At 38.4% G+C, this 23,844-nt stretch overlaps 1 protein-coding gene across 2 annotated transcripts in view; it reads left to right on the forward strand.

Annotated features, from left to right (window-relative positions):
- The window catches only part of SNX9 (sorting nexin 9), a 62,119-nt gene that overhangs the window by 20,926 nt on the left and 17,349 nt on the right, over window positions 1–23,844 (forward strand). Inside the window, exons 4-11 of one of the 2 annotated variants that reach the window (XM_066993157.1) lie at window positions 589–711; window positions 12,934–13,117; window positions 13,834–13,984; window positions 15,423–15,507; window positions 16,410–16,535; window positions 16,821–16,938; window positions 19,512–19,642; window positions 21,018–21,121. In XM_066993157.1, coding sequence (XP_066849258.1) covers window positions 589–711; window positions 12,934–13,117; window positions 13,834–13,984; window positions 15,423–15,507; window positions 16,410–16,535; window positions 16,821–16,938; window positions 19,512–19,642; window positions 21,018–21,121 — 1,022 coding nt within the window. Of the gene's footprint in view, window positions 1–588; window positions 712–12,933; window positions 13,118–13,830; window positions 13,985–15,422; window positions 15,508–16,409; window positions 16,536–16,820; window positions 16,939–19,511; window positions 19,643–21,017; window positions 21,122–23,844 lie in introns of both variants that reach the window. The other variant, XM_066993156.1, reaches the window with a different exon arrangement.

Genomic DNA, 23,844 nt, shown 5'->3' on the forward strand with positions numbered 1-23,844 from the left:
TTAATCTCTAGAATGGAACTGCATTTCAGGGGCTCAGGATATGGGATCCCAAATCCAGGGACTGTTCAGTTCATCATCTTCCTGAGAGCCTGTACTGTCTCTTCAGTATTGATCTACTCTTTGCTTAAGGACTGCTGTTAATGGGGTGGGGATGGAACAGGTCTCTGAAAGTAAAGCCTGGAATCTAATTCACTCTTGGAACACATGGTGTCTGCAGGTTGGCAGCTTACTGTATTCAGTTTGTTAGCTTCTAAGTAGCTTTTAGCTCTCCAAATTTGTTATCCCAAACTGATCATCTGAGTATTGAGTTCCCAATCTCCAAGCAGTAACGTTAGCTACCTTGTTAATCCCTTGTTAATTTATAGATAGGTGTCTACTGCCACAAATATGTTATGCTATAATGCAAACCAGTTCTACCTGTTGTGGAAATAAATCCTCTAGATTTACTTCAGTCAACTTCTTGTAAAAGGTGCTATTGAATTTGAATTCAGGGTGTATGCTGCCATCATAACATCTAGTGTTAGAAGATTATATGTAATTGGATCAATGGAAGCATAAAAAAATCTCTTGCAACTTTTTCCATTTCAGATTATAACCGACAGTACAAAAGATGGAATTAGTTGTGGTAACTCATTAGCTGACCAAGCCTTTTTTGATTCCCTCTCTTCAAATACAGCTCAGACCAACTCGGCTGCAAAAAGCAGTAATCAGGTATGTCTCCGGGTTTTTTGGCAACAGTGGGCATGGCAGGTTCTGTTGGCATAACTGCTTGCACTTCTCCATTGTGCTGTACCATATTTGTGAACCCTCATAAAAGTACTAATTTAAATAATTGTGTTTTCCCTAGGGATCACTTCTGTTGAATGTTAGTGGTGTGTATGTCTCTTCAGCTACTGTCACTGCTGGAAAAAGGAGCATTCTACCACTTTCAAAAATAGAGCATTTTATTTTTTTTTCCTGTCTGCAACCATATGCAACCGTGACTACCTCAGTCTTTGTACCCCAGTTGTGTGTAAATCACTCTTGGTAACTTTTGTTAATATGCTTACCTTTTTAAGAAACCATGCCTCTCCTTTCTTTTCCTTCTCCTTTTTTTTTTTTTTTTTAAATTTCTACTATAATTGAGCGTTCTACGCATCATCAGCCAGTGATGTATATACATCTTGTTCAGAATTTGAGTAAGGTTTGTTTCTTTGATTAAAAAAAGATAAAGTAATTTCAGGCATTATTTCTAGTTTATTGAAGAAGAGGCTGACTTTGTTCTTGCTGGAAGACTGTTTTCCTTTCCTTTTCTCCCTTTTTCCTTTATTCACAGCTTTTTGTCCGTTGTCAATTTATCAAGCAGCAAGTATTTGGTTTCATGTTGCATATCCGAGGGCAGACATCATCTTAAACACAGGCTGTTTGTTATGGTCTACGCATTACTGCATGTCTTACACGTAGGAACAGTTAAACATGTCAAAGTCCATAGGTCAATAGGAGAATGAAACCTGCTCTTTCCATCAGCAGCATGCAAAGGTCTCAGGTGTTGGAAAGTAAATGCTTCACTCATTGTAGCAGCTGGGAACACACCTAGTTCATAGAACACTTAAAAAACAGTTATTAGTTTTCTTAACTGTAACTTGCACTACCGGGACTTTGAGATGAAGTGAGATCTCTTGAAAAGTGTATATCGACTGTCATGCAGAAATGCCCCATGTAACAGTTCATTGACTATATGGCATTTCATTTATGCTTCCTTGTATGGGCTAGACAATGCCAGGGGTAATACAAGACTTCCCTAACTTTTATTTAAAAGTTTCTAACTGTTCTTCAGTGATCATTTGTAGTTTGCTTTGTTGTGACTGTCTAAAAGAAAAGGTGGTAGAGTAGGGGGGAGATCCTAGTGGTACTTGTAAGTGCTCCCTGATGGCATGCTCCAGGCAAAGTCATGGGAGGGAAAGTTAAAAACAAAGGTATCTGTTTTGTGGGAAATAAAGAATTAATGTGTCAGTGTAGTTTTGGAAGATGAATTTTTAGAGGAGGGAGAAGCTTGAAAATGCAGGGATCATAGGATCAGTAGTTTACTGACTCTGTAATACAAACAAATTTGCCGTTTCTTCGTAAGTTTCAGAATGGAGTAACTTCAGGTGAACAGCTTGTCTCATCTCTGTCAGTAAATTATTCTTATTTGTCTGATCCCTCTCCATTATTCTTCAAATGCTTCGTGAGACAGTTTGGAGAACCTGTGTACCACGGTGTATTACAGTAAAATTATACTGCTAACGTCAATAGGAGAGAGGGGAGGGTGCGCCTGGATGCAGGCAAGGTCATGCAAGATGTGGGGGAAACTAATCAATTCTCTCAGGCTAGTATGTTTGTTTTTTTTGTTTTCCTGCTTTTTCATTACAGAAACCATCCTGTTGCATGGTCAGGATTTTGTCATGATTTCAGTTTTCTCAAGTTTTTTCTTCTAACTGAGTTCAGTAAACTGCTGTTCTGTTGTATGTATATATTCTAGAAAAGCAGTAGGTCTTGCTTTGAAGTTTTTTCAGCTTCTGACGTTCATCTGGTAGCCTGTTCCTGTAGTTTATTGGTAATAAGAATTTAATTTGTAAACTGAGCAGTCTGGCTTCAGCTTTTGGCTGTTATGCCTTTCTCCCAGATTAGAGAGCTCTGTAGTATGTGATATTTTCTCCCTGCAAAAGTTCTATGGTTAATTGCCCTCATGATTAAGAAGCTCTATCTGTTTGCTGCTTCATGTAAGAAGTTTTTCCTTCCATGAAAAGCTGCCTTCTGCGATCTTTCTGATCTTGTGACTCATCTGTAAAATGAAGATACTGGAATTTTATGCATTCCTCCTGTGTACATCACATGACTCAAAACAGAGGTTTAATATTGCTGTTCTGGTATAGAAAAGCCTGATATACTGAAAGATTGCATCGGCTCTTGTGGTGTTGCATCACGAGGTCAGAGTTGTTCATCCACTGCATACATGCTTCTCTTTTAGAGCTGTTGCCTCTAAGAATACAGCCTTCTACTTTCTGGGTGCAGAAGCTTTTCCTCGATGCAGTAATCCACACTCAGTTGTGTTAACATTGTTTAATGTGAGTTTGTTCAGGCACTCTGGATTCAACTGTATTCAGATGCACAGTTGCAAGCAATTGACTTACTATTTTCAAGTTGATTTAATGAGTGACTGAGTCAATATACAAAGTCCTTCATCTACAAATGCAATTTGCATGTTCTGGCTCTGGAGGGCATAGAAATATGACAAATTAGTTGCTAATGTAAACAGAATTGATGAAGGAAGTGCTACAGTAGTGAAAACTACAATGTTCATAGGTACAGTCTTGTGCACTGAATAAGAAATGTCAGCATTCCTAACTGCTGACATTTTGTTACCTGCCACTTTATAGTAGCATGGGATTTCAAGCTTATTACAATAAGATTTTATAAAAGCACTTGTAAATGAACAGGGTGTTCTTAGGATTTTTCTTACTACTGCTGTATTAAAGTCACTTTAAAGTACATATAATCATATAACATTCACAGCCCCCCTATTTTAGTAAGGCAAAAAGACATCTTAATTCTTGAAATGCCTACAGTTCTTCTAACAGTAAGGAAAAACATGGACTCTCACACAGTCTTTCAGTACCAAACCATATTAAAAATAATAGATTTATCTAAGTTAGCGTGTTGGGTAATTTGGTTCCCTTTTTTAGGAGACCTGCTTTTATCAAGAAGCAATGCTGTATATGATACAGAACCTTAAATCACGACAGTTTTCCCAAATCGGTTCCTGTGCGTGCATCTCAAAACAAACAAAAAAACCTCTAAATTGTTCCCTCTATCTACACCCATCCCCTTTTGCTTTCCAGACAAACAACAGATCTTTGGTTTCCCACTATGGACCATTTTTCTTTTTGGTATTTAAAAAACCACAACACATCAGCATGAACAGTGCTGCCTGTCTTTCCTTTTCTAAGATGTTTTGTTGTCATTTAGCAAATTGTCTCCTGAGAAATAATTAGTAAGCAATACATAACGGAGTTCTACTTCCTTTTTTTTTTTTCCACTGAGAAATATATAATGACCACAGCAACATTTTGGTGTTGTGCTATACCTGGGTTTGCCACAAATGTAAAATGACAATAGAAATGGAGCACAGAGGTACTTCCTAAAGAGAAGGAAAGAATTTGGCACAACTTGGCAGTTTACTCTTCCTCAGTTAATTCCTGGAGTCAGTAGTGTCTCAGCAATAAATGTCTTGGTAGAACTTGCAGCTGCTCCTTAAAGGAGTCTCAAGCAGATAACAGAGACTCACGCCCAGATAGCCAGGAAGAGGTGAATGTTTCCAAGAACTATGTGTAGAAAACACTGGGGGAGATGAAAGCAACCAGAGGAAGCACTAAAGCTAATTATATGCAAACAAGGAAAAAAATTACTGAATGTGACTATTTTTACACCTAGAGAAGAAAAGCAGATATGAGATCTTAATGTTACATCTCCCCATCATGTTCGTGGTTTCATGTCTGAAAAGCCTGTGGAAAACACTAGTCAACAAAACATAATTGAAGTAACCCCTAGCTGGCAAAGATGGAGGCTGTTAAATGTCTTGACCTTGTAGCTCTTACACAAAGGAAGTAAAGGAATGAAAAGTTTTTCTTCTCTGTCAACCCACTGTTCCTCTGAGTGATAATTCAGGCTTGCTAATTTGTAGTCATTTGAAACAACCAGTGAGTAAGTATATCAGCACTCTGGTTTCTTGTTTGTTAGAATTGCATATATACATTAAAGAAAGTTGCCTGTGAACTTTTCTGGTGTTAAAATAACACTGGCAATAATGGTACTGGAATGAATTTAAATTATTGTAATACATCAAACCTGAAATTTCTCAATTCTGATGAAAGACAAGTGGTATTTTTTTTTTCTTGTGCTGAATTGTTTCCAGGGGCTGTAGCACAACAGACATCCTTTTAGGCACTTTTGTTTAATAGTATTTCCTATTGCAATTGACTGAGAAGCTAGCTTGGTTGTATTTAGAGTGTTGGTACTTAAATTATGTATGGAAATACAAGCATTAATCTAAAATTCCTTCTGAGTAGTCTCTTCTGTTTTTTTTTTTGTGTGTGTGTGTGTTTGGGAATCTGCACTTGAGAGATCAAGAATATTGCTTCTTGAGATAGATGCACTTGCATTTATTTTGCACGTGTTCCGGGTTCAGAAACTGCTATTTTTACAGTGACGATCTTTCTCCATTCTGAACCACAACTTGTGGTGTTTTTTCATTTATTTAAATTAACACATTTTAAAAGTTGTGAACAAAGGGAAGCTTGCCATTTTTAAATGGTGTATATCTGACTAAATTACAATTACGTTGGCCCAAACTAGTTCTCCTTTTTACGAAGCTAAGCCTTTTTTGTCTGAGCAGTAGTCTCACTAGTGGTATGTAAACAAACTGTATGTACAGTTAGTCACAATGTAGTCCTGCTACCTACAGCCTGTGTTGCATGTTTGAACACAGAAGTGCTAAAGACTTCAACATACTATATTTTAGCATGTATGGTTTCTACTCCCTTCTCCTTACAGCTTAACATCAAGTCTTTTTTTCTCCCTCTGAAGAATCAAAACTCAGTATTAAAAATGCATAAATGAAGTTAAAGTGGAATACTGCCTATCAGTTTCGGTGTGGAAGTGGATCACCAGCTATGTATGTAAGAGCTGTAGATGTGGCTTCACAGTACTTAGGATATAAAAGTAGTCCTTGTAACTAACCATAAGTTGCGTTTGTAGAGGAGTTTGTCCCCTTTTCTTGACGTTGATTTTCTGATCACTGCCAAGTCCACTTCTGTATAAAGATGACTGTACAGCTCTTTTAGTTCTTGGTAAAATACATATTCTACAAGTTAGCTTTTTTGTGAATTGCAGATTTGTCAGTTAATTCCAGAGTGACCTTGGTGAACCCACATGTAGTATGTCTTCAGATATGTTGTAGGCTGACCAACAAGGGCCCAGGAGTAGGTACAGGAAGCAATTAACAGAAACCTCTTGTTCATCTTGTCTTATCCACTGGGAAGTGAAATCACTTGGGATGGTTTCTCTCCCAGTTGAAGAGTACAAAAATATATGGACTCTCTTAAGTGTAGAAGATTCTTTCCCTTCAGAATACTGTGGGACTTCTGTATGGGCGGGATGAATCAGCAATAGTAAAAAACCATCTAGTTTGGTGCGCAGGAACTGAGGCAACTCTTAAGTTACGAGATGTGTAGGACATACGTTGTTGAACATGCATATGGAGGACACTGAGAAAGCTATTCCCATAGTTTTACTTCATATCTTTTCCAATTGTTGCAGCATAATGCAAGGTGTAGTCATTAATTTGTATACCATGCCTGCCCAGAACTGCTATGAAAAGCACTAGATATTACGAGTTAAGAAAATAAATAGAATTATAGTGTTCTTACTAGGAGTGCGTGATTCTGCTGCTGTGGAAACTGACGCACATGTTACTGCGTTCCTGTGAGAGCGTTTCCATTCTCTGATATTGCTACGTGTGTGCAGTGAGGTACGAGTATTGTGGGAAATGTGTGACTCACTCATGTTCGGTTGAGTCCAGTCTGTCTTGTTAAACCAGTATGCTAAAATATCTTATAACATATGCAGGTAGGATCACCATGGAAGTTGCAGTTGTAATTTTTGATGGACTTTGGAAACATGCTTCCCTAAATAAAAAACCTTGACTCTGTGTAAATGTGTATTTTTGCAAGTTTTTAAGCGCACACAGAGGTAACTTTACATTAATCATCTCTTGAAGGGTTTAGTGTAAAAGATGTCTAAAGAAGTACAAGCAAAACTAATGGGTTAGAACTGTTGGTAAGCCACAAAAATACCCGGTGTTTTATGCTAGTTTGCTGGTTTTCGTGATTAGTAACTTCCAGTTCCTGTTACAGATGATGACACTACAACATCCTCCATTGCTACATGTAGTTTGAAATCAATGCTTTTTTCTCCATGTCTAAGTCACAATACTGCACTCAGACTTGTATCAGAATTTGTGACCAACTCTTTTTAGCAAAAACACCAGGCAGCTTATGACTTCCATAAAACACTGGAAACACTGGCTTGCTTGCCTTGGAATGAAATGCATTCACGTACTAAAAAATAACTGTCCAAAAATAAGACAGTGATTATACCTGTCCAAATTACAGAGCTGTCTTTTTTGAGTTTCCCAGTGGAATAAAGGCTCAGGCAGCACGTTGTTAAACTATAGATCACTCTTCATCTTCATCACGCACCCATACCATCAAGCAAAATCTGAATGTTCCTGAAATAATCTTCTCACAATTTAGTGTTTGCATGCTCTCTCGTAGACTTGTTTTCGTTTGATTTCTTGTTTTGTGAGCTAGCCTTGTGGCGTGTGTGGTTCCAGCAGTATACTGTTTCTGATTTTTAAGTTTCTTCTTGCTCATTAAATGTTTTTTACTTTTAAGGTGATATCTTTAGCATTTGTAATTGAGAGTGATAATCTGAAAAGTCTTGGCTAGTCACACTCTTCAACTTTCCTCCTCCAGAAAGGACAACACGGGAAACCCATGTTTTCTGTTACCAAAATAAATAAATAAATAAATAAATAGAGATAAAGCCTTGCTTAATCTTTGTAGCCTGACCTTTGGATGTCTAGAGAACATCAAGGAGGAACAGGGAGTTTTTCTTCTGTTTCTGGCTTTGCTGTGACTGCTGTTTGAAAAACTGTCTGAAATTCCTCACCTGTGTATTGAGAAGAAGCCATTAGGGGCTGAAATGAAGTCGAGAGAAGACAAGAATATGGAGGTGACTTGGTTGCCGTTTACATATTCCTGTGTGGATAACAAAAACAGAAGCTTGAGAGAACCTCACTGAATAAACACATATGGGATTTTTAGTGACAAAGTTGAAGCTAAGCAGACTTGAGAGGGGAAAAAAAAATGACTTCCTCTAAGCAGTGAGGGTGACAATAGACGTGCTTTTTCCCTTGCCTCACCCGATCACTGAGGTGTGGGGTGGTTTTTGCTGTTTTTTCCTCTCTCGAGTCTAAATGATGTATCCTATAAAGTCCGTGCTCTGTCACTAATGTTTTTTTTGAGTTAAATCAGAAGTTAATAGATGGAAATCCACCGTGAAGCAGCTTCTAGGCTACTTTGTCAGTGAATAACTTCACAGATAAAGAAATGGGATTGGAATTGGGAAAATAACAAAAAACGAACTGCTTTGCTCTTCGTGCTATGGTAGTAACCCAGTTCTTCCACCTGAATGCAAGGAGTGTCCTGTGGGTGGGCCTTGGCTACGTATAACATGCGAGCAGGCAAAGTCCAACTCCTTTACAGGGACTGCTTTTTGGGAAAGTGGAGGTGGGGGCTGAAAGCCGGGATGCTGGGTAATGGTTTGCTCTGGAAGGAAGTAACGATGACAGGAGCAGCTGAGGAACAAATACGTTCTTTGGACAGCATTGCTGCTGCCTTGTCAGCTGCGTCTGGAGGTCCTCTCCTGTGTTTATCAGCAGGAATGTTCCTGTATGCGAGTCCAAAAGGTTGGTTGTCCCTTAGGCAAGCCTGTTCCCACTTTTCGTTTTTCCTAGAGGATTTCTTTAAGGAGAAAACGTGTTCAAATGGTGCAGTAGAAAAGAGGGTCTTCCTTCAGGAGTTAAAAGAGGTGCCCACAATGCCAAGGTAATGATTTACCAGGAAGTAATCCTGGACATAAAACATCGTGGGCATGACAGCCACTTCAGTATCTGTTCATGTGCACGCTTGCTCCATGGTAAATATAGCTAGTGAACACAGCTGGGTGATGGCTGCAGAGCAGGCTTTTCAGCCTTCAAGTTCCTTCTTGAAGAAAGAAGGTTGACTTTTTTTAAGGTGACTGTCTGTTTACTCTTTGTACGTATCTGTTCAGAGGCGCTGTTATCCAAAGAACTTGAGGTTAATAATGTCTGAATATGCCGAACACTTTGCCTTAGTTGTGTGCATGGAGACAGCTGTAAAACTGGACGATAGCGAAGATATCACTTCTTGTTTCATTCATGATTCACTTGTTGAAGATACTGACTTTCCATCTCCAAGCTGAGGATTTTCCTGTTGTGGTGGAATTCTTTTCCTCATTCAACTATAATTAGATCTTTAAAAACACACTAGACTTCTCCCCTCCATCCCCCAGCAGTAACGATCTGGTTCTAAAGTGAATTTGAATCTGCACTTGAAGGAAGACTCTTAACATATTTAGCAATGTGTTGCCTCTATTGTCTTTTCCCCAAATAGCTTTTTTGTTCTAGTTTTTCTCCTAGAGCAGTAGGAGTGAGCCAAGCAAGGCAGTAGTAGTATACACCAGGGAAAACTGGCTGCCTTTAAGGAGTTTATCCTTGAATTTAATCTGTTTACTTGTTTGATGTTACCTTGAGGAGCAGAGATGTAACATTTCATTTGAAGGTTGATTACTTTCTTAACTGTGCATGGTGTGGCATTTCCCTTTTGCGCATTTGCATTGAGATTGCTTTATGTACTTGGATGTTAGGTGTGCTCTGTCAACTTCTATTGACTAAATAGTTTCTTGAAAGGACTTTTCCTCTTTTCTGTGCTGACTAAAGAAAGATCAAAAGATTATCAATTTCAGTTATGGAAAACTGAAAGGTGAGAACTTGTAATTTAATCACTTATAAAATACTTGCTGGCTTAATTAAGGTTTATTTAACCGGAGCTAAGCCGCAGAAATGGTTTCTCTTATGGAATTTGTCAGCTGCTGAGATCTGCAGAACTGCTGAATGGAGCAGAGATTACCCCTTTAATAAATGCTGTGTCTTTGCATGGGCCTCCATGGTGTTGTGGGGGACTTTGAGGATAGGAGGCTTTTGGATTGCTTAACCCTTCTCCACATTTACTGATTTTCGGCTTCCACTTAGAAGTGTCCACAGCATGTCTGTATCTGGGCAAACATTTGATGAAACATGAAAGGAGACCTGTAAATGCTCCTTGGGACATATTGTCTATGTACATATTCCTAACCCATCTCTCACCCTCTTCCCCCGTGCCTTTGAAAGAACTGTGGGCCCTTCAGCTGAAAGAAGCTGAGTGAGAACATCATATTCCACACCTTTTATAGCCTGGGCATGATGTGCCCAGGAGAAAGAGCTTACCCCTGAGCTTCCTCAGACACCTCAGAGGTAAAACTCTGATTTGAGTAGTTCTTCCATATAGGCACAAATGTAAAACATCTCAAAGAGTCATTGAAATAATCTACTTCCTCTTGCTGTATAGCATTTAATGTATATCAGCAACTGTCTGCAAGTTCAGTGATGATGATCAGTTCTGACAGTCATTCTTCAGTGCTGTACTCAATATTATTGCCTCCCCCTTGTTTTGCAGCCGATCTTAAGGTTTCGCTGCCACCCACTCATGTACCAGATTTCACATGAACTACAGAGAAGAGGAAAACTTTACTCAGCCTCTTGGCAATCATCCCACTTCTGGGCTTTCATTTGCCAGTGATCAGCACAACATATATTGCAGAAGTGTATGCGAATGAATATTATGTAAACTACTCTTTTCTAGATGCTCTAAGTTATGTTAGAGTAGGAACACTTTTCGATGTGGTTGAGCTCCAGCATGTGTGTCTTTCTTCATCAAAGATGATGAACTCTGATGGCATGTATTTTTTTTCACTATGTAACCTTGTATGAGGTGAGCATTATAGGATGAGCAGGCTGGTACCCTGTAAGCTACCAGCAACTTGTTTGTGATTGCTGAGAGTAGCGCTGTGTGTCAGCTATCCAAGAATTAGGTAGACCTCAACTATATAGCTCCACTAGTCTCCTAGGGAGTAACGTGCCTATGTTCTTGCATCAGTTTCATTAAAAAATAAAATAAAATTGTAGAGTATATAAAATAAAAGTGTAGAAGCTGTCCAATAGCTCTCTGTCAGTTCCTAGATACCCACTGCTGCCTAGTTTGTTTATTTCTCTTGAATCTTCTGAATGATAATTTTCCCTCATCTTGAAGTATTGGCCTTGATTTCCAGTTTCTGAGGACTCTGTGCCTGAAGAGCACGTGCTGTGCGATATCAACAACATAGGTCCAAAGCATTATCAAGCCTTACGGGTTTGGTAGTGTCTTTCAAATCTTGGTGGCAGGAGGCTTTGTTTTAGGGGAACCTAAAGCAAGAGCTCACATTCCTAAGGATTACCTCAAAGAACTATTGAAAACTAATGGATCAGCATAACTAGAGCTGTGTGTGATAGAAAAGAGTGTTTGTTTTTCTGAGTGGTGGGTAAAGTGTGGTGTTCTTACTATAACAGCAGCTTTGACATTTGGTAGCATTAAGAAGTATAAACAAGAAAGTCACAGGTGCAGCTGTTTAAGTTTTGTGTATGTGCATTTTTTTAATGGATTGAATACCTGGAAAAACTTGTAACGTTTACCTCCTGAGCATTTGTTTGTTGCACGAACAATTTTTTTTTGCTCTTGTTGCTTATCAGAGAATGTTTCAAACTTGTGTAACACACCAGTTCTTACTCAGAAATTTGCAGAAAAATGGACTTACTGGTAAGCTGAAATAAGAATTGAAAATTTCAGTGAAGAAAAATGGAATGTGGAATAGCTGCATCTTCTTTTTTAGTAAGAAACAAGCATTCAACGCTTCTGCAAGATTTAGGGAGAATAAGTTGGCTTTTAGTGGGAGTCTTATTAAATCTTCTGGCAAATGCTCTAAGCTTTGTGTCAATGTTACAGATTCACATAAGTTGTTAAAGCAATTAATTTATATTAGGCATACCTTCTTTGATGTGCTGCTTCATGATACAGACAATGCACTGGATTTTGTAGGCTTTGAGATTTCTTTTTTTTTCCTCTCTTACAAAACACAGTTCCTCCCTCTGCTGAACAAGACAAGCTTTGTAGGCTTTGTTTTCTTTCCTTCCCCTTCTCCTCCTCCTTCCTCCTACGCTTTGTGTGTGGGGGTTTTGATTTGGTTTGTGGGTTTTTTGTTGTTGGTTGTTTTTTGGTTGTTTTTGGTTGTGGTTTTTTTTCCTATTTCTGCCACCTAGTCTGCTCCAAACACAGTGCAGAGACTGTATTTAGCTAGTCGATGCTTTTTCAAAGTATGGTGTTAAAATGAGTTTGCAGAGCAGGATGCTAAGCTATTAATCCAGTTTGCTGATAGGTAAGCCTGAGAAATCAATGCAGTAGTTAGAGACACGTCTGTTGTACGCTCTTTCCCTGAGGTTTCCACCTCCACAGCAACATCAGTAGAAGGGCATGCGATTACCTTCACCAGAAGCTTATGCTGAGGGAGTAGGTCTACACGGAGATGTCAGACTGTTTCATGATAGGTTTTTGTTTCCTTCCCTCATCTTTGCTGCAAATGACTTAAGCTCTGACAAGGAAACAGAGCGAGTTGCTGGCCATAGCTGATATGCCAGTAGTGATGGTGTGGATGATTTGCTTTTAGTAAAGCTACTAATTTGCTTTTGATAAAATAAACATTCAATAAAATACTAATCCTTGACTTCTGACATTTTGGTTCAAGCGTGCTAACTAGTCTGTGGTTTTATGTACTTAAGAGTTCGTGTGCATTGTACTTCTGGTTTTGGTGTAAAATAATTACCCATGGGTAAGAGTGCTTCTTAACACTGTTGGAACAAGTGGCTTAAGTTCCCTAAGGAGATGTAAAACTTACTGCCATGTACTAGCATCCTATTGCTGGAGAGCTGATCGGTTCTTCCAGGTGCTAGCTGCATTTAAGAGCTGTGTAGCTGGGAACATAAGATTTGTCTGCAGCTACTGAACCAAACAAGTGTGAAATGCTAAATTCAAGCCCACAGTCTTATCAGCAGGAGATCAAGGACTTCAGGGAGAAAGTAAGTGGTCTTTACTCACTTCTTCAGCAATTCCTTCCTTACCTTTGTCTTCTGTTTAAACAATGTAGGCAAACAATGCCAGTGATCCTTGGTCAAGCTGGAATGTTGGGAAGTCTGGGAACTGGGATAATGGAAACTCTGGTGATGGCTGGGCAACGAAACCTGAAAGTGCAGCTGGCCAGAGGAACAGTGTTTCAAATAACTGGGATACAGCAGGAGCATTTGGTCATCCACAGGCATATCAAGGACCAGGTGTGCTAATAATGCTCTTATTTTTTAATAAATTAGAGTAGGTGGACAGTAGATGTGGGAATACTTTCCTGGTAGCAAATTTACCAAATGGATAAACTGAATACGAAAATAATGCTTTTCCTTTAATATTGTTTAAATTAATTTAGTTTAAAAAAAATCAGATCCACAATAACAAATGCCTCAAACCTGTATGGAAATCTGGCAAGCCAAAGTCTTGTGCACAAATGATCTATTCTCAGGCATGTTGTTTAACTGGAACTTAAACGCCCTTGAATTTGTACCCTCAGGCCTATGAAGGAGAAGTCTCCAAGTCCTTGATTTTTAGGAAGTATCTAGCCTTTCAGAAGGCTCCTCACTTTTTTTGTAGTAAAGACCTAAATTAAGAGGAGAACTCAGAACTGGGGAACACTAACCTGGAGTATATGAATATGGAAGACCTGTGATTTTATTTATTTATTTATTTATTTTTAACACACCAGCATCTCTCTTTGACGTCTGCCTTCCTCCTCCCCCTCCCTCACATCCCAATGGATTTCTAGTGTAGTGTTTTGCAGGATGTATTTGGTAGGGATGATAACGGAAGAAGAATCAAAAAATACGAAGTTCAACTAGCTCTTCAGTATTATTGTATTGTTGATCATGTATAAGTGCTGAGAAGGCTGCTTCTGCTTTATGAAGAGAAAACATTTAACTTTTTTCTTCCCCTACTTTAGCAGCTGCTGATGACGATGATTGGGATGATGACTGGGATGACCCAAAATCATCTTCACCATCTTATCTTGGTTACAAGGAGACTGAGTCGTCAGAGGCTGGGGGTTCTCAGCGTGGAAACTCTCGTGCAGCTGCTATGAAGTTACCACTTAACAAGTAATGGAAAATGCAGGACGAATGTGTATTTAGTGAAGAGAATTGGAATTTGTAGAGTTGTATAAATGTATTCCTATTAAACCTTCTTGAAATATGCAATGTACGTATTAGTTTTGGGGTAAAAATGGAGGTGGATTCAGCACTGACTCTTTGTGATCAGAGAATGCACATTCATGAAAGCCTGAAATTACATGACAACCTATTTTTGGAAATGTTACACAGGCAAATGATGCTTTTACAAGTGCTGAATTTCTGGACCCACTGTTCTTTAAATTTTTAATTATCTTTAGCACTATATGTGCTTAGTGAAAATGAAAGGTGATGGATGGCGTGTGCATACAGCAAGACTAATCAGGCATGCTGCTCCAGAATTATTGAGCAATTAGTGTTGCTAGGAGTGGGTAGTTGTTCTGCTGTCTTGTGAGTATCAGCCCAGGTTGATTCTTAAGCCATAGGAAGATTGATTTTATTTTTAGATTGGCAAATGTAGATAAAATCTTACAGTAGCATGAAGCTTGGTCTGGGTTATGCATTATTTCATGTCACAACTTAATGTATGTTTATTCTAAAATTACTGTTACTCTGAGAAGTTACTGTGTGGTAATCTTTAAATGAATGAAAGCAGAACAGAAAACGGTTTTACAACGATGGTCTCCACAGGTACATAACTAAAATTAATGACTGGTCATGCAGAGATTGTTGATCTTGTTGATCAGTGGATGTTTTGTGCAGTTTTGCAAGAGTACCTCTCCATCATTGTGACATCTACTTGTTGCAAACTCATTTAGTATGACCAGCATAAACACACTTCGAGAGCTTTATTTGTCTGTAAAGTAAGTCATACTTCCAGTGTTTCTGCAAGCAAACAGTAGGTAGGCAGTACTTCAAGGGCTAAGTATCTTCTTAATTAAAAAAGAACCACTGTTTGCTTTTTGTAAAGCTTTTTACAGCTTTTTACACAGACTTTAAGGACACTGGTGGGTTTTGTGGTTTTATTTCTAATTATTTAACTCGTGTTTAGAAATACTTGTTAAATCTAAAATGTGTTGTTCTTTCGGATGATTGAATTCTCATTGTCTGAAACAGCAAGAAGGTGTGCGTGTGCACATGGGCACATGTGCTTGTGTGTACTCTTGCAGACTGGGCTGCAGTGAACAAAGTGGCAAATGCTGCTTCATGTTCTACTATTACATTTGCTCTGATGGGCTGCAGAGCACAAGTAGCTACTTCTGCCCTTCAAGAAGTGGGCTGCATTCTGTAGATAAAAGCTGGCAGTTAGTAGCTCAAACTGTTCTACTTTTTCAGGGCAAATAGTTGATAAACCATGTTATAGTTCTTTTCTATTCTTGAGAAATGCTAAGCTTTATTCTTAGTGGTTGGGAATTCTGTACATATCAAAAGGGAATGCGCAGTAAACTTACCACTTTGTTTTCGTTAGATTTCCTGGATTTGCAAAACCTGGAATGGAACAGTATCTGTTGGCTAAACAGCTAGCAAAACCGAAAGAGAAGATTCCCATAATTGTAAGTTGTGTGTGTGTGGCTCTTGTTTGGTGGGTTAATTGTTGTTTTTTTATTATTTTTTTATTTTTTGGGGGGGAGGGGAAGAGGTTGAAGAGGGATGTGAATGGAAGTGGTGGTTGCTTTTTGTTTTTTTTTTCCTTCCTTTTTTTTTTTTTATTTCTCCCCACCCTTCCATTCTTCCCCATGTTGACTGTTAGGCTTAGGCTAGTTGTATGTATCTGGGTTAGATGAAATGGGTGCTTAACCCATAACTAGAAATACAACCATCATCATGAAACTGTACACTATTTAAGCATTTTAATGTCACATAGACAACACTTCAGAGTACCACTGAGGGGTTTCATTAGGGTCAAGTCCTAACTCCTTTCTTCTAAGTATGCTGATATTTTTTAAAATTCTTCTTACCTGCGTTAATTGTGGTTGTGAAAATAAGCCTTTTTGAGGTGAAGGGTGCAGAACAGATGTATTACACCGCCTATCAGCTTTTTAGATAGTTGTCAAATACAGTAGAACTGCATTCAAAAAGGTTTGCAATATTCTGGCATGATGGCCAGGTCATCTTCTGATCTAATAAACAGACTGTTCTAGATATATGCTATGATAGTGAAATGTGGTTGAAGTAGCAATTCCTACAATTCACTGCTCCTTTACTATTTGGGAAAAATTGCAAAATACAGAGAACACGAACACAACTGTGGTGAATTAGCTTCGGCTGCAAGAAACGTCACTTTCCTGACTCTCAGGTTCTCACTGAAATCAATGGAAATTTTTAAATGAAGAGAGTTAGGAACTCTGTTTTCAAAATACTCATAATTCATACTGAAAGTATTGTTTTCCTTGTTTGCAGCTGGTACAAGGTGATATGTTGAATGAAACACAATAATATTTGCAATTTCTTGCAGATTGGTGATTATGGCCCAATGTGGGTTTATCCTACCTCTACATTTGACTGTGTCGTGGCAGATCCCAAAAAAGGTTCTAAAATGTATGGTCTCAAGAGCTACATTGAGTATCAGCTGACCTGCACTGTAAGTGTATCTAAAACAGGACCATCTCTCTCACAAATATGGGTCATTTCTACATATAATACAGTTCATGTGAGTTGGTAGCAGGGTTGTAAGTGGTAGTTTTCACAAGTTTCCCACCAGGGAGTTGTTTTATTTTCTAGCATTTCAAGTTCTTCTGTAGCTATAGATTCAAGGCTGTAAATCAAATTTTATTTATATTCCATATATTTACTGTTCCAGTCACACTTGTTTCATGTCACTCTCTATTGATGCCTGTCAAAATTCAGAGCTGTCTTTCTTTTACAGAACACTAATCGGTCTGTCAACCACAGATACAAGCACTTTGACTGGTTGTATGAGCGTCTCCTGGTTAAATTTGGATTAGCCATTCCAATTCCATCTCTTCCAGATAAGCAAGTAACAGGTAAATGTTTCCCAGCTGTGGAAGAGAAATCAGGAGATAACTTTTGTTCAAGGTTCAATTATTTCTTACTGTTTGCTTTTTTCCCTGTTTAAAGAAGATATTAAAAAAAAAAAAAAAACCTTTTGCTAACAAAACACCACTAATAAAAATCAGGTTTATTATTTCAATAATTTAATTTTAAATTATTTAAAACTAGGCCACTGATTTAAAAACAAACGGTGGGTCTAAAAAAAATCCTTATTACAGAAGAGAATATTTATTGGAGAGAAGGGATAACTATTTATGTTCTGTATTTGCAGTTTTTTCTGGAGGAATGATTTTGAGATTTTTGGTGCTGCTTTTCTTTTCCATTTGATTGCAAAGGTGCTGTGTTGTAGGACCTTTAAAGCAAAGCTCCCTGAGGAAAGGGAGCATCCTCCTACAAATTGTTCTTTGCTTATAAATAAAATGTTGCAGCTGTTCCTCCTATTGATTGATTTTTTACAGTTGTTTCAGAAAGCATCTTTTATTTGTATAATACTGTGCTCCAGTTTTTGCTCAAGCTGGATGGGCATCATTCTCTGAAGCCTGTGGAGGTCTGTTGTTCTTAGTTCAAGGAAAGTGGGATTGGACAACTTAAATGCTCACGAATTCAGTCATTGCAATTGAATATGCTAATGCCTGTGCATTTTCAGTGGTCTCTAGCCCATCTTTCTACAAGGGGGTGTGGGTGTTTGTGAAGAAACAAATGGGTACCTGTATAGGAGGAAAATGCATTACTTCTGCATGTTTCCACTGGTGTGTTTAGTAGTAGGATTTTTATAAAGCCTTTAGGACAACCAGCTAAAACCAAACGTATGACAGAGGGCATGTAGCCAACCATGTAGCTGTGAGCATAAAAAATGCAGCATCTCTGTCGTGTTTGAAGAAAGATAAGCATTGATGCAAATGCTGGGATAAATGCCGAGGAAACTGAAAAGTGAGGAAGTGACTTCCTTTCCTCCCCTTTGTTAGCCTCATGTTTAGAATTCACCAATATTGTTAGACCAATTTGTGCATGTGGACTAAAAGGAAACCAGAAGACCTGATGGGGTCTGTAGATTTCATTGTAATTATCTTAAGACTCAGGAGTTTGGCATCTTGACTAAACTTTGTCTGTGGCTTTCTGTCTTTTGGAGTCTGTGGGAGAGGATAACTTGTCTCATTTCTTTTTGAAATGTTACAGGAAACACTGAAAAATGGTGTTTTATCTTTCACACTGTTGAGGAGGGTTCTTTCCGAAGACTGTCTAGAAATGTCTCTTTTTGTCCACTAGTCTTAGCACTGTGAGACTCTGACTGTCATTGCTCAGAATCATGATTTTGCTGGCTTAATGACTAGCACAAAACTTCCAAATATTACTTAAAGAAATGCTGCTATTTCAGTATAGTTGAAGGGTGGAACAAGGTATGAGTGTGGGTTATATAGTTTCTCTTACATAGTACTTGATTTTTTCTTTCTTGTTAATTTTCAGGAAATGTACCTATACTTCATTTTTCACTAATGGTGTTCTTTACTTGCTAGTCATGCCAGTTTCCATATTTGCAATTGGAAAAAAAAAACACCCTCATAGAGCTGCTGCCATAGTAACTATACAGTAGAATTACATTGAAAGTACATGCATTCAAGTTTTGTCATCTGTGCTGCTATGGAAATCAGAAGAGTTGGTGTGCTGGAGGAATCTCTCCTTCCTTTCAAATATGTCTTACTCACTCTATGCTCTAGAAGGCTGATACAGTGCTTTTTTTTTAATTAGAAATGATTCTCTTAAGACATTCTCTCTTAACCAATTTGTGTTAAACTAAAAGGTTCTTGTAAATACACAGTGCTGAAGCACTACTGGCTTAAAAAATATTTTTGATCACTAGTGATAAAATCTAACTGACAAAACAATTAGTTACTGAGTATTACATATGTACTCTAACTAGTTTGTACATATGGTTTATTGAGATTTTTCAAATTACTTTCAAACATTCATGGTAAATTAAGAGGTAATAGATAGAATTATGTTTGTGGGAGGTATCATCTTTTAAAATCTGTTGTTTAAAATTGGACTGCGATGTCTTGAGAGGTGGTTAGTTCCTTTTTCTCTAACTGTTATGAAACTGACATTGACCAAGAATTTTTAAGACTGACAGAAAAATGCCTTCATTCTGAGTTTGTGCCTAGCTTCTCTCTTGAGTCATTTGACTATCTAATTTTTCCATCCACAAGTTTATTAATCTTTTTTTCCTAAAAGCTATTTGAACCGTGGGTGAGGATTATGTTCCTTTAGTGTTTCCTGACTGTCTTTAAAAGGAGCAGTTCCCAGGCTATAATCAATATACTGCACTCTAAGGTTCTTCTGATTTGTCAGCATAATGCAAGTCAAGAACTTACTTCATGTAAGTTCTGCATCCATTTAATAACTCACTAGATAAATTACAGGATCTGTGTGTATAGATATATATATATATATATGCACTAAATGTGTGTGTATGTCTGTGAATATAAAAAAAAGACAAGCCAGGGTTGCTAAAGTGGAAATGTAACAATTATTGTTCGATGTATAACAGGGCGCTTTGAAGAAGAATTTATCAAAATGCGCATGGAGAGACTGCAAGCTTGGATGACAAGGATGTGTCGCCATCCTGTTGTCTCAGAAAGTGAAGTTTTCCAGCAATTTCTCAATTTCCGAGATGAAAAGGTAGGAAAGACTGGGATTGAGGATCTGTTTCCCCCCCCACTACCATTCCCTCTTTGAAATAAGAATTTGGCTTTGTAGCTGCCTCGTTTGTCTGCCCCCCTGTGGGCAGTAGTGAAGATCTGTAAACTGCTGCTGGGCTTGGTGTATTTAGCTGACTGATGAAAATCAGGCATAAAGTTACTTGTCTGAAATGCTCTATGCCATTCTAACAGATGTGCTCTTGAAAGTAGCTTTGCTGCCAGTCTTTAAGAACAGTTTGTGTCCTCCAGCAGAAAGGAAACATATATAAGAGATCTTTTGGCTGTTTTCCCTAATGCATCTCTGTCAGACTTACTAATTACTGCAGTCCTCTGACTGGTACTGCTTTGCTAACAGAAGCTATTTCAGAGCAGAACTGAGATGTCTGATCCTGTATTATACTTAAAAACAAACAAAAAAATCCCAAAACAGTTTTAAATGGAATCAGTGGTAATAGGATTATGCTGCAGTCTTATCTGATAAAAGAAGCCCTTTTGATTTCCTCCCTGCCTCCTCCCTTCATTTCTTTATGGGTTTGGTTTTTTTTGAGGGATTTAGTATTTTCACCTTCAGTAAGTAATAGTTTCTTTGAGATTGAGATGCAGCTCCATTAATAATTTAGCTATCTACTGATGAGGAAATAAACAGGAAAATTCTGTTCTTTTCTCCACAAAATAATTATACTAAATACACAGAGATTCTACTCAAAAAGTAAATGATCCTTGGAGGTTTTTAAGACCAGACTGGATAAAGCCCTCAGGTCACACCTGATCCTTTTTGAGTAGGAGTTTGAACTACAGACCTCCTGAAGTCAATTCCAAACTTGATTATTCTGTTAAGTAAAGGTTTAATAACATAACAATTGCAGTCCTAATGAAGTGCTGTTTGGATGGCCAGTGGAGAGTTGTATAATTGTGCTAGTTAATCAGTGGTTCTTAGCGTCTAACTTACGGAGTGATGTAAACAGAACAGATGTGATACATCTGGAATATTTTATCTTTTTGACTGTTCCCATTAAGAACTTAGTATGACAATTGCATAATAGTCTCGTGATCATCTTCAGTAGGTTCTGATACCAGCACCATCACATGCACATACAGCTGAAAATAATTGTCCTTAAACTGTATTTCAGTAATATACAAAAAGGGTCTGTTTACCCTCAGAATCCAGAAAACAAAATGCACAAGGAGGGGAGAGGGTAACTCTAAGAAACGTTGCCCCTACTGAAACTTTCATTTAAAATGTTTTCATGTATGGGTGGTCTGTTCTCCAAGAGATTTCATTCACTGCTTCAGCACATGTCCTTAAAGTTTGATGAACAGCGATGGTCAATTTTTAATTTTTTTCTTTCCTCAAGGAGTGGAAAACTGGAAAGCGGAAGGCAGAAAAAGATGAAACTGTAGGAGTCATGATCTTTTCTACAATGGAACCAGACGCTCCTGACCTGGACATGGTAGAAATGTAAGGTGTTGGTTTTTTTTTTTTTTAAGCTGTTTGATTGTTTCTGTTGTTTGGTTGGTTTTAGTTTTGTTTTTTTCATGGATATTATGTGTTTGTATAGGCAACGTATACTGATTTAATATAAAACTAAAATAGTAAGTATGCACACATGCATTCTTGTATTTGGAAAGGTGTTTATGAAGGCAGAGCTGAAAAATTTCTTGCATATGAGATTTTCCTATAAACCCCTCCAAAACTTGGAATTCTATGTGATGTCTCTTTGACTTTAGTGGCTGAATACTGATCTTAAAAATATTTATGCAAAACTAGTTGATGAGGGATTACTGACAGATCCCATGGAATTATATTTTGTACTGCTGAGGGGCTATATTTTGTTCTTTAATCCTTCAACTGTGAACAGTTCTGAAGTGTGCTAGACCTGTCAGGTAGCTTAGGATAACAGTAAACCATCAAGGAATACAGTATTCCTGTGTTTAAAAAACAAGCAACAACAACAAAAAACTACTTGCATAGAATATACACACAGTATCGTTCTAATGGCTAGAATGCAAGGAAAGAAATTACAAACGAAGAATGATTTAAATGATCAAAACTCATTTTAAATGAGTTACTACATTTTTTGCATATTGTGCTGGAAGTGTAAATGGATATATATTTCATACACGTGTATGTACAGCATACGTGCACTGTTTATGTGTAGTTCTCTCGGTGGTAGACCTTGGGTTTCATACTTTATGGAAGACTGGGTTTACTCTGCAGCTTCTCTTTCACTTCTTCAGGCCTAACCATTTTTCTTAGTAGATATGTAGTATGCGTGACACGCTTTCCTTGCTGTTGTGGAACACAAACTTGGATAATATTTTGGGTCTGAAATGATGGATAAAACTACTGGGACAGAATTAGAAGTGTTTATAGTAGCAAAACAATAGCGTGCCTTCACATGGAAACAGCCCAGCATGGACTTCATCCAAGTGGTGCTGTGCCTTTTAAGGTACATGCAATAGCTGTGCTGTGGCAGTTGTGTACTAATAAAAAGGATGGATGTTTGTAGGTCACTTCCACTTTGAAAGCGATGATTTCAAACTTTTCTGCTTTTCTCAAGTGATGTGCTTTAATTATCCCAGTGGTATAAAAGCTGAGGAGGTGAACCAGAGGGAGGAGTTTGTGCAGAAGAGTGCACCTATTGTATACACCTATAGGCATACAAGTTAAATCCTTGTAAAACTTCATTTAGTGTGCCAGCTTTTTCTGTTGTTTATGCACGGGGCTTGGGTGCCTGACACTGAATTGCGCCTTAGGTATCTGAACATAAATGGCTTGAATTCCTCTTGATATACCCGAGAGAGAGAACACTGATCTGAGCACTGGCAAGAAGCCCATCACTTCTGTGAGGCTGCCAGTAGGACAGACTTCATGTAGTGGCATCACTTTACTGCTTCTAGGCCTGACCCCATCAGCCCTGTTACTGTTTCCCTGGGAGACCCCCACTGCAAACTGGGTGACTCCACCAGAGCCTGTGGCTGCTGGCACGTGAGCTGTGCTGGGGAACGAGACCAGCCTCTGTGCTGATAAACAGTCCCCAGGCGGCAAGGGCAGGCGGGCTGCCTACAGGGAATGCTTGCCAGAGGGTTCTGGCTCCCGGGCTGAGGCGGGCAGCCTGGGGCGGTGCTGGGGGCCTGCCTGCCTGCTTTCAGGGTGGCTGTGGCACCACGGACATGCACACCACCTTCCAGAGCCTGGGAACGTCTCAGGGTGCTGTTGGGAAACACACGTAGGAACGCGCATTAGTACGGGTATAGCAATATTGTCATTTGGCTAGTCTGCTCTGTCACTGATCCTATGCTGTTAACAGTAACAAAGAGGTGGTTGTACACCTTAATCAGCATTTATTTTATTAGAAAGGAATAGTTAAAAGAGAACCTCCAGTTTTAAAGGGTAAGGAGATCCTGATTCATAAAACGAAAGAAACTTGAAAAAGTGTACTTAAATGTATCTTAGCTTACAAGATAACTTCATGGTTTCTTTTACTTCAAAGAAAAGAATATTGTGACTGTAACATGCCAGTGTTTCCCAAAGTCAGTCCAAAAATAGGACCGCTTCTGTAATCACTTAAAATGATGGCATCTTCTGGAAAAACAAGAATGAAAATAATACAGTGAGAACAGCTTGCTGAATCTTTGAAACTAGTCAGCTTTATAGCATTGTTGGTATAACGTTAAGTATTTTGGAGTAAGCTCTTTCCATCTTGATTTTTTTTTTTTTTTTTGAGTTCAGGCTCCCTCATTTAATAATTTTTCTAAACCTGTGGTGTTAAGCATGAAAAGAGAAAAGCTCATGCATGAGCTTCAGCATACAGTTTCGTAATAATCTTAAACTCTTTGGCCATTCTTTTTCCGTCATCTTACCTTTGTATTTTCTGTACAGGGGTTTTTGTTGCTGTTGTGCCAGGCTGGGGAAAGGAAGATGCAGTGATCTGTCTACTTAGTTTCCCGGAAGATCACTTAAAGCATCTCACTAGTTCTAATCAAAGTAGATACAGTAGTGATAGTAGAGAAGACTGCATGTAAACCTTCATACTGCATTGAGGGCCTTGCTGGAGGTCAGTCAGATGTCCTTTCTTTCTGTGAAACTGCACAATTTCACTTTATTCACCTGTGTTATTTCTTAGTCTATTTGGGTGTGCAGCTGTGGCGTATTTTGTATCTTTCCTCAAATGGTTTGTT

The sequence above is a fragment of the Anser cygnoides genome, chromosome 3 (assembly GCF_040182565.1).
Source record: "Anser cygnoides isolate HZ-2024a breed goose chromosome 3, Taihu_goose_T2T_genome, whole genome shotgun sequence".
Lineage (NCBI taxonomy): Eukaryota > Metazoa > Chordata > Aves > Anseriformes > Anatidae > Anser > Anser cygnoides.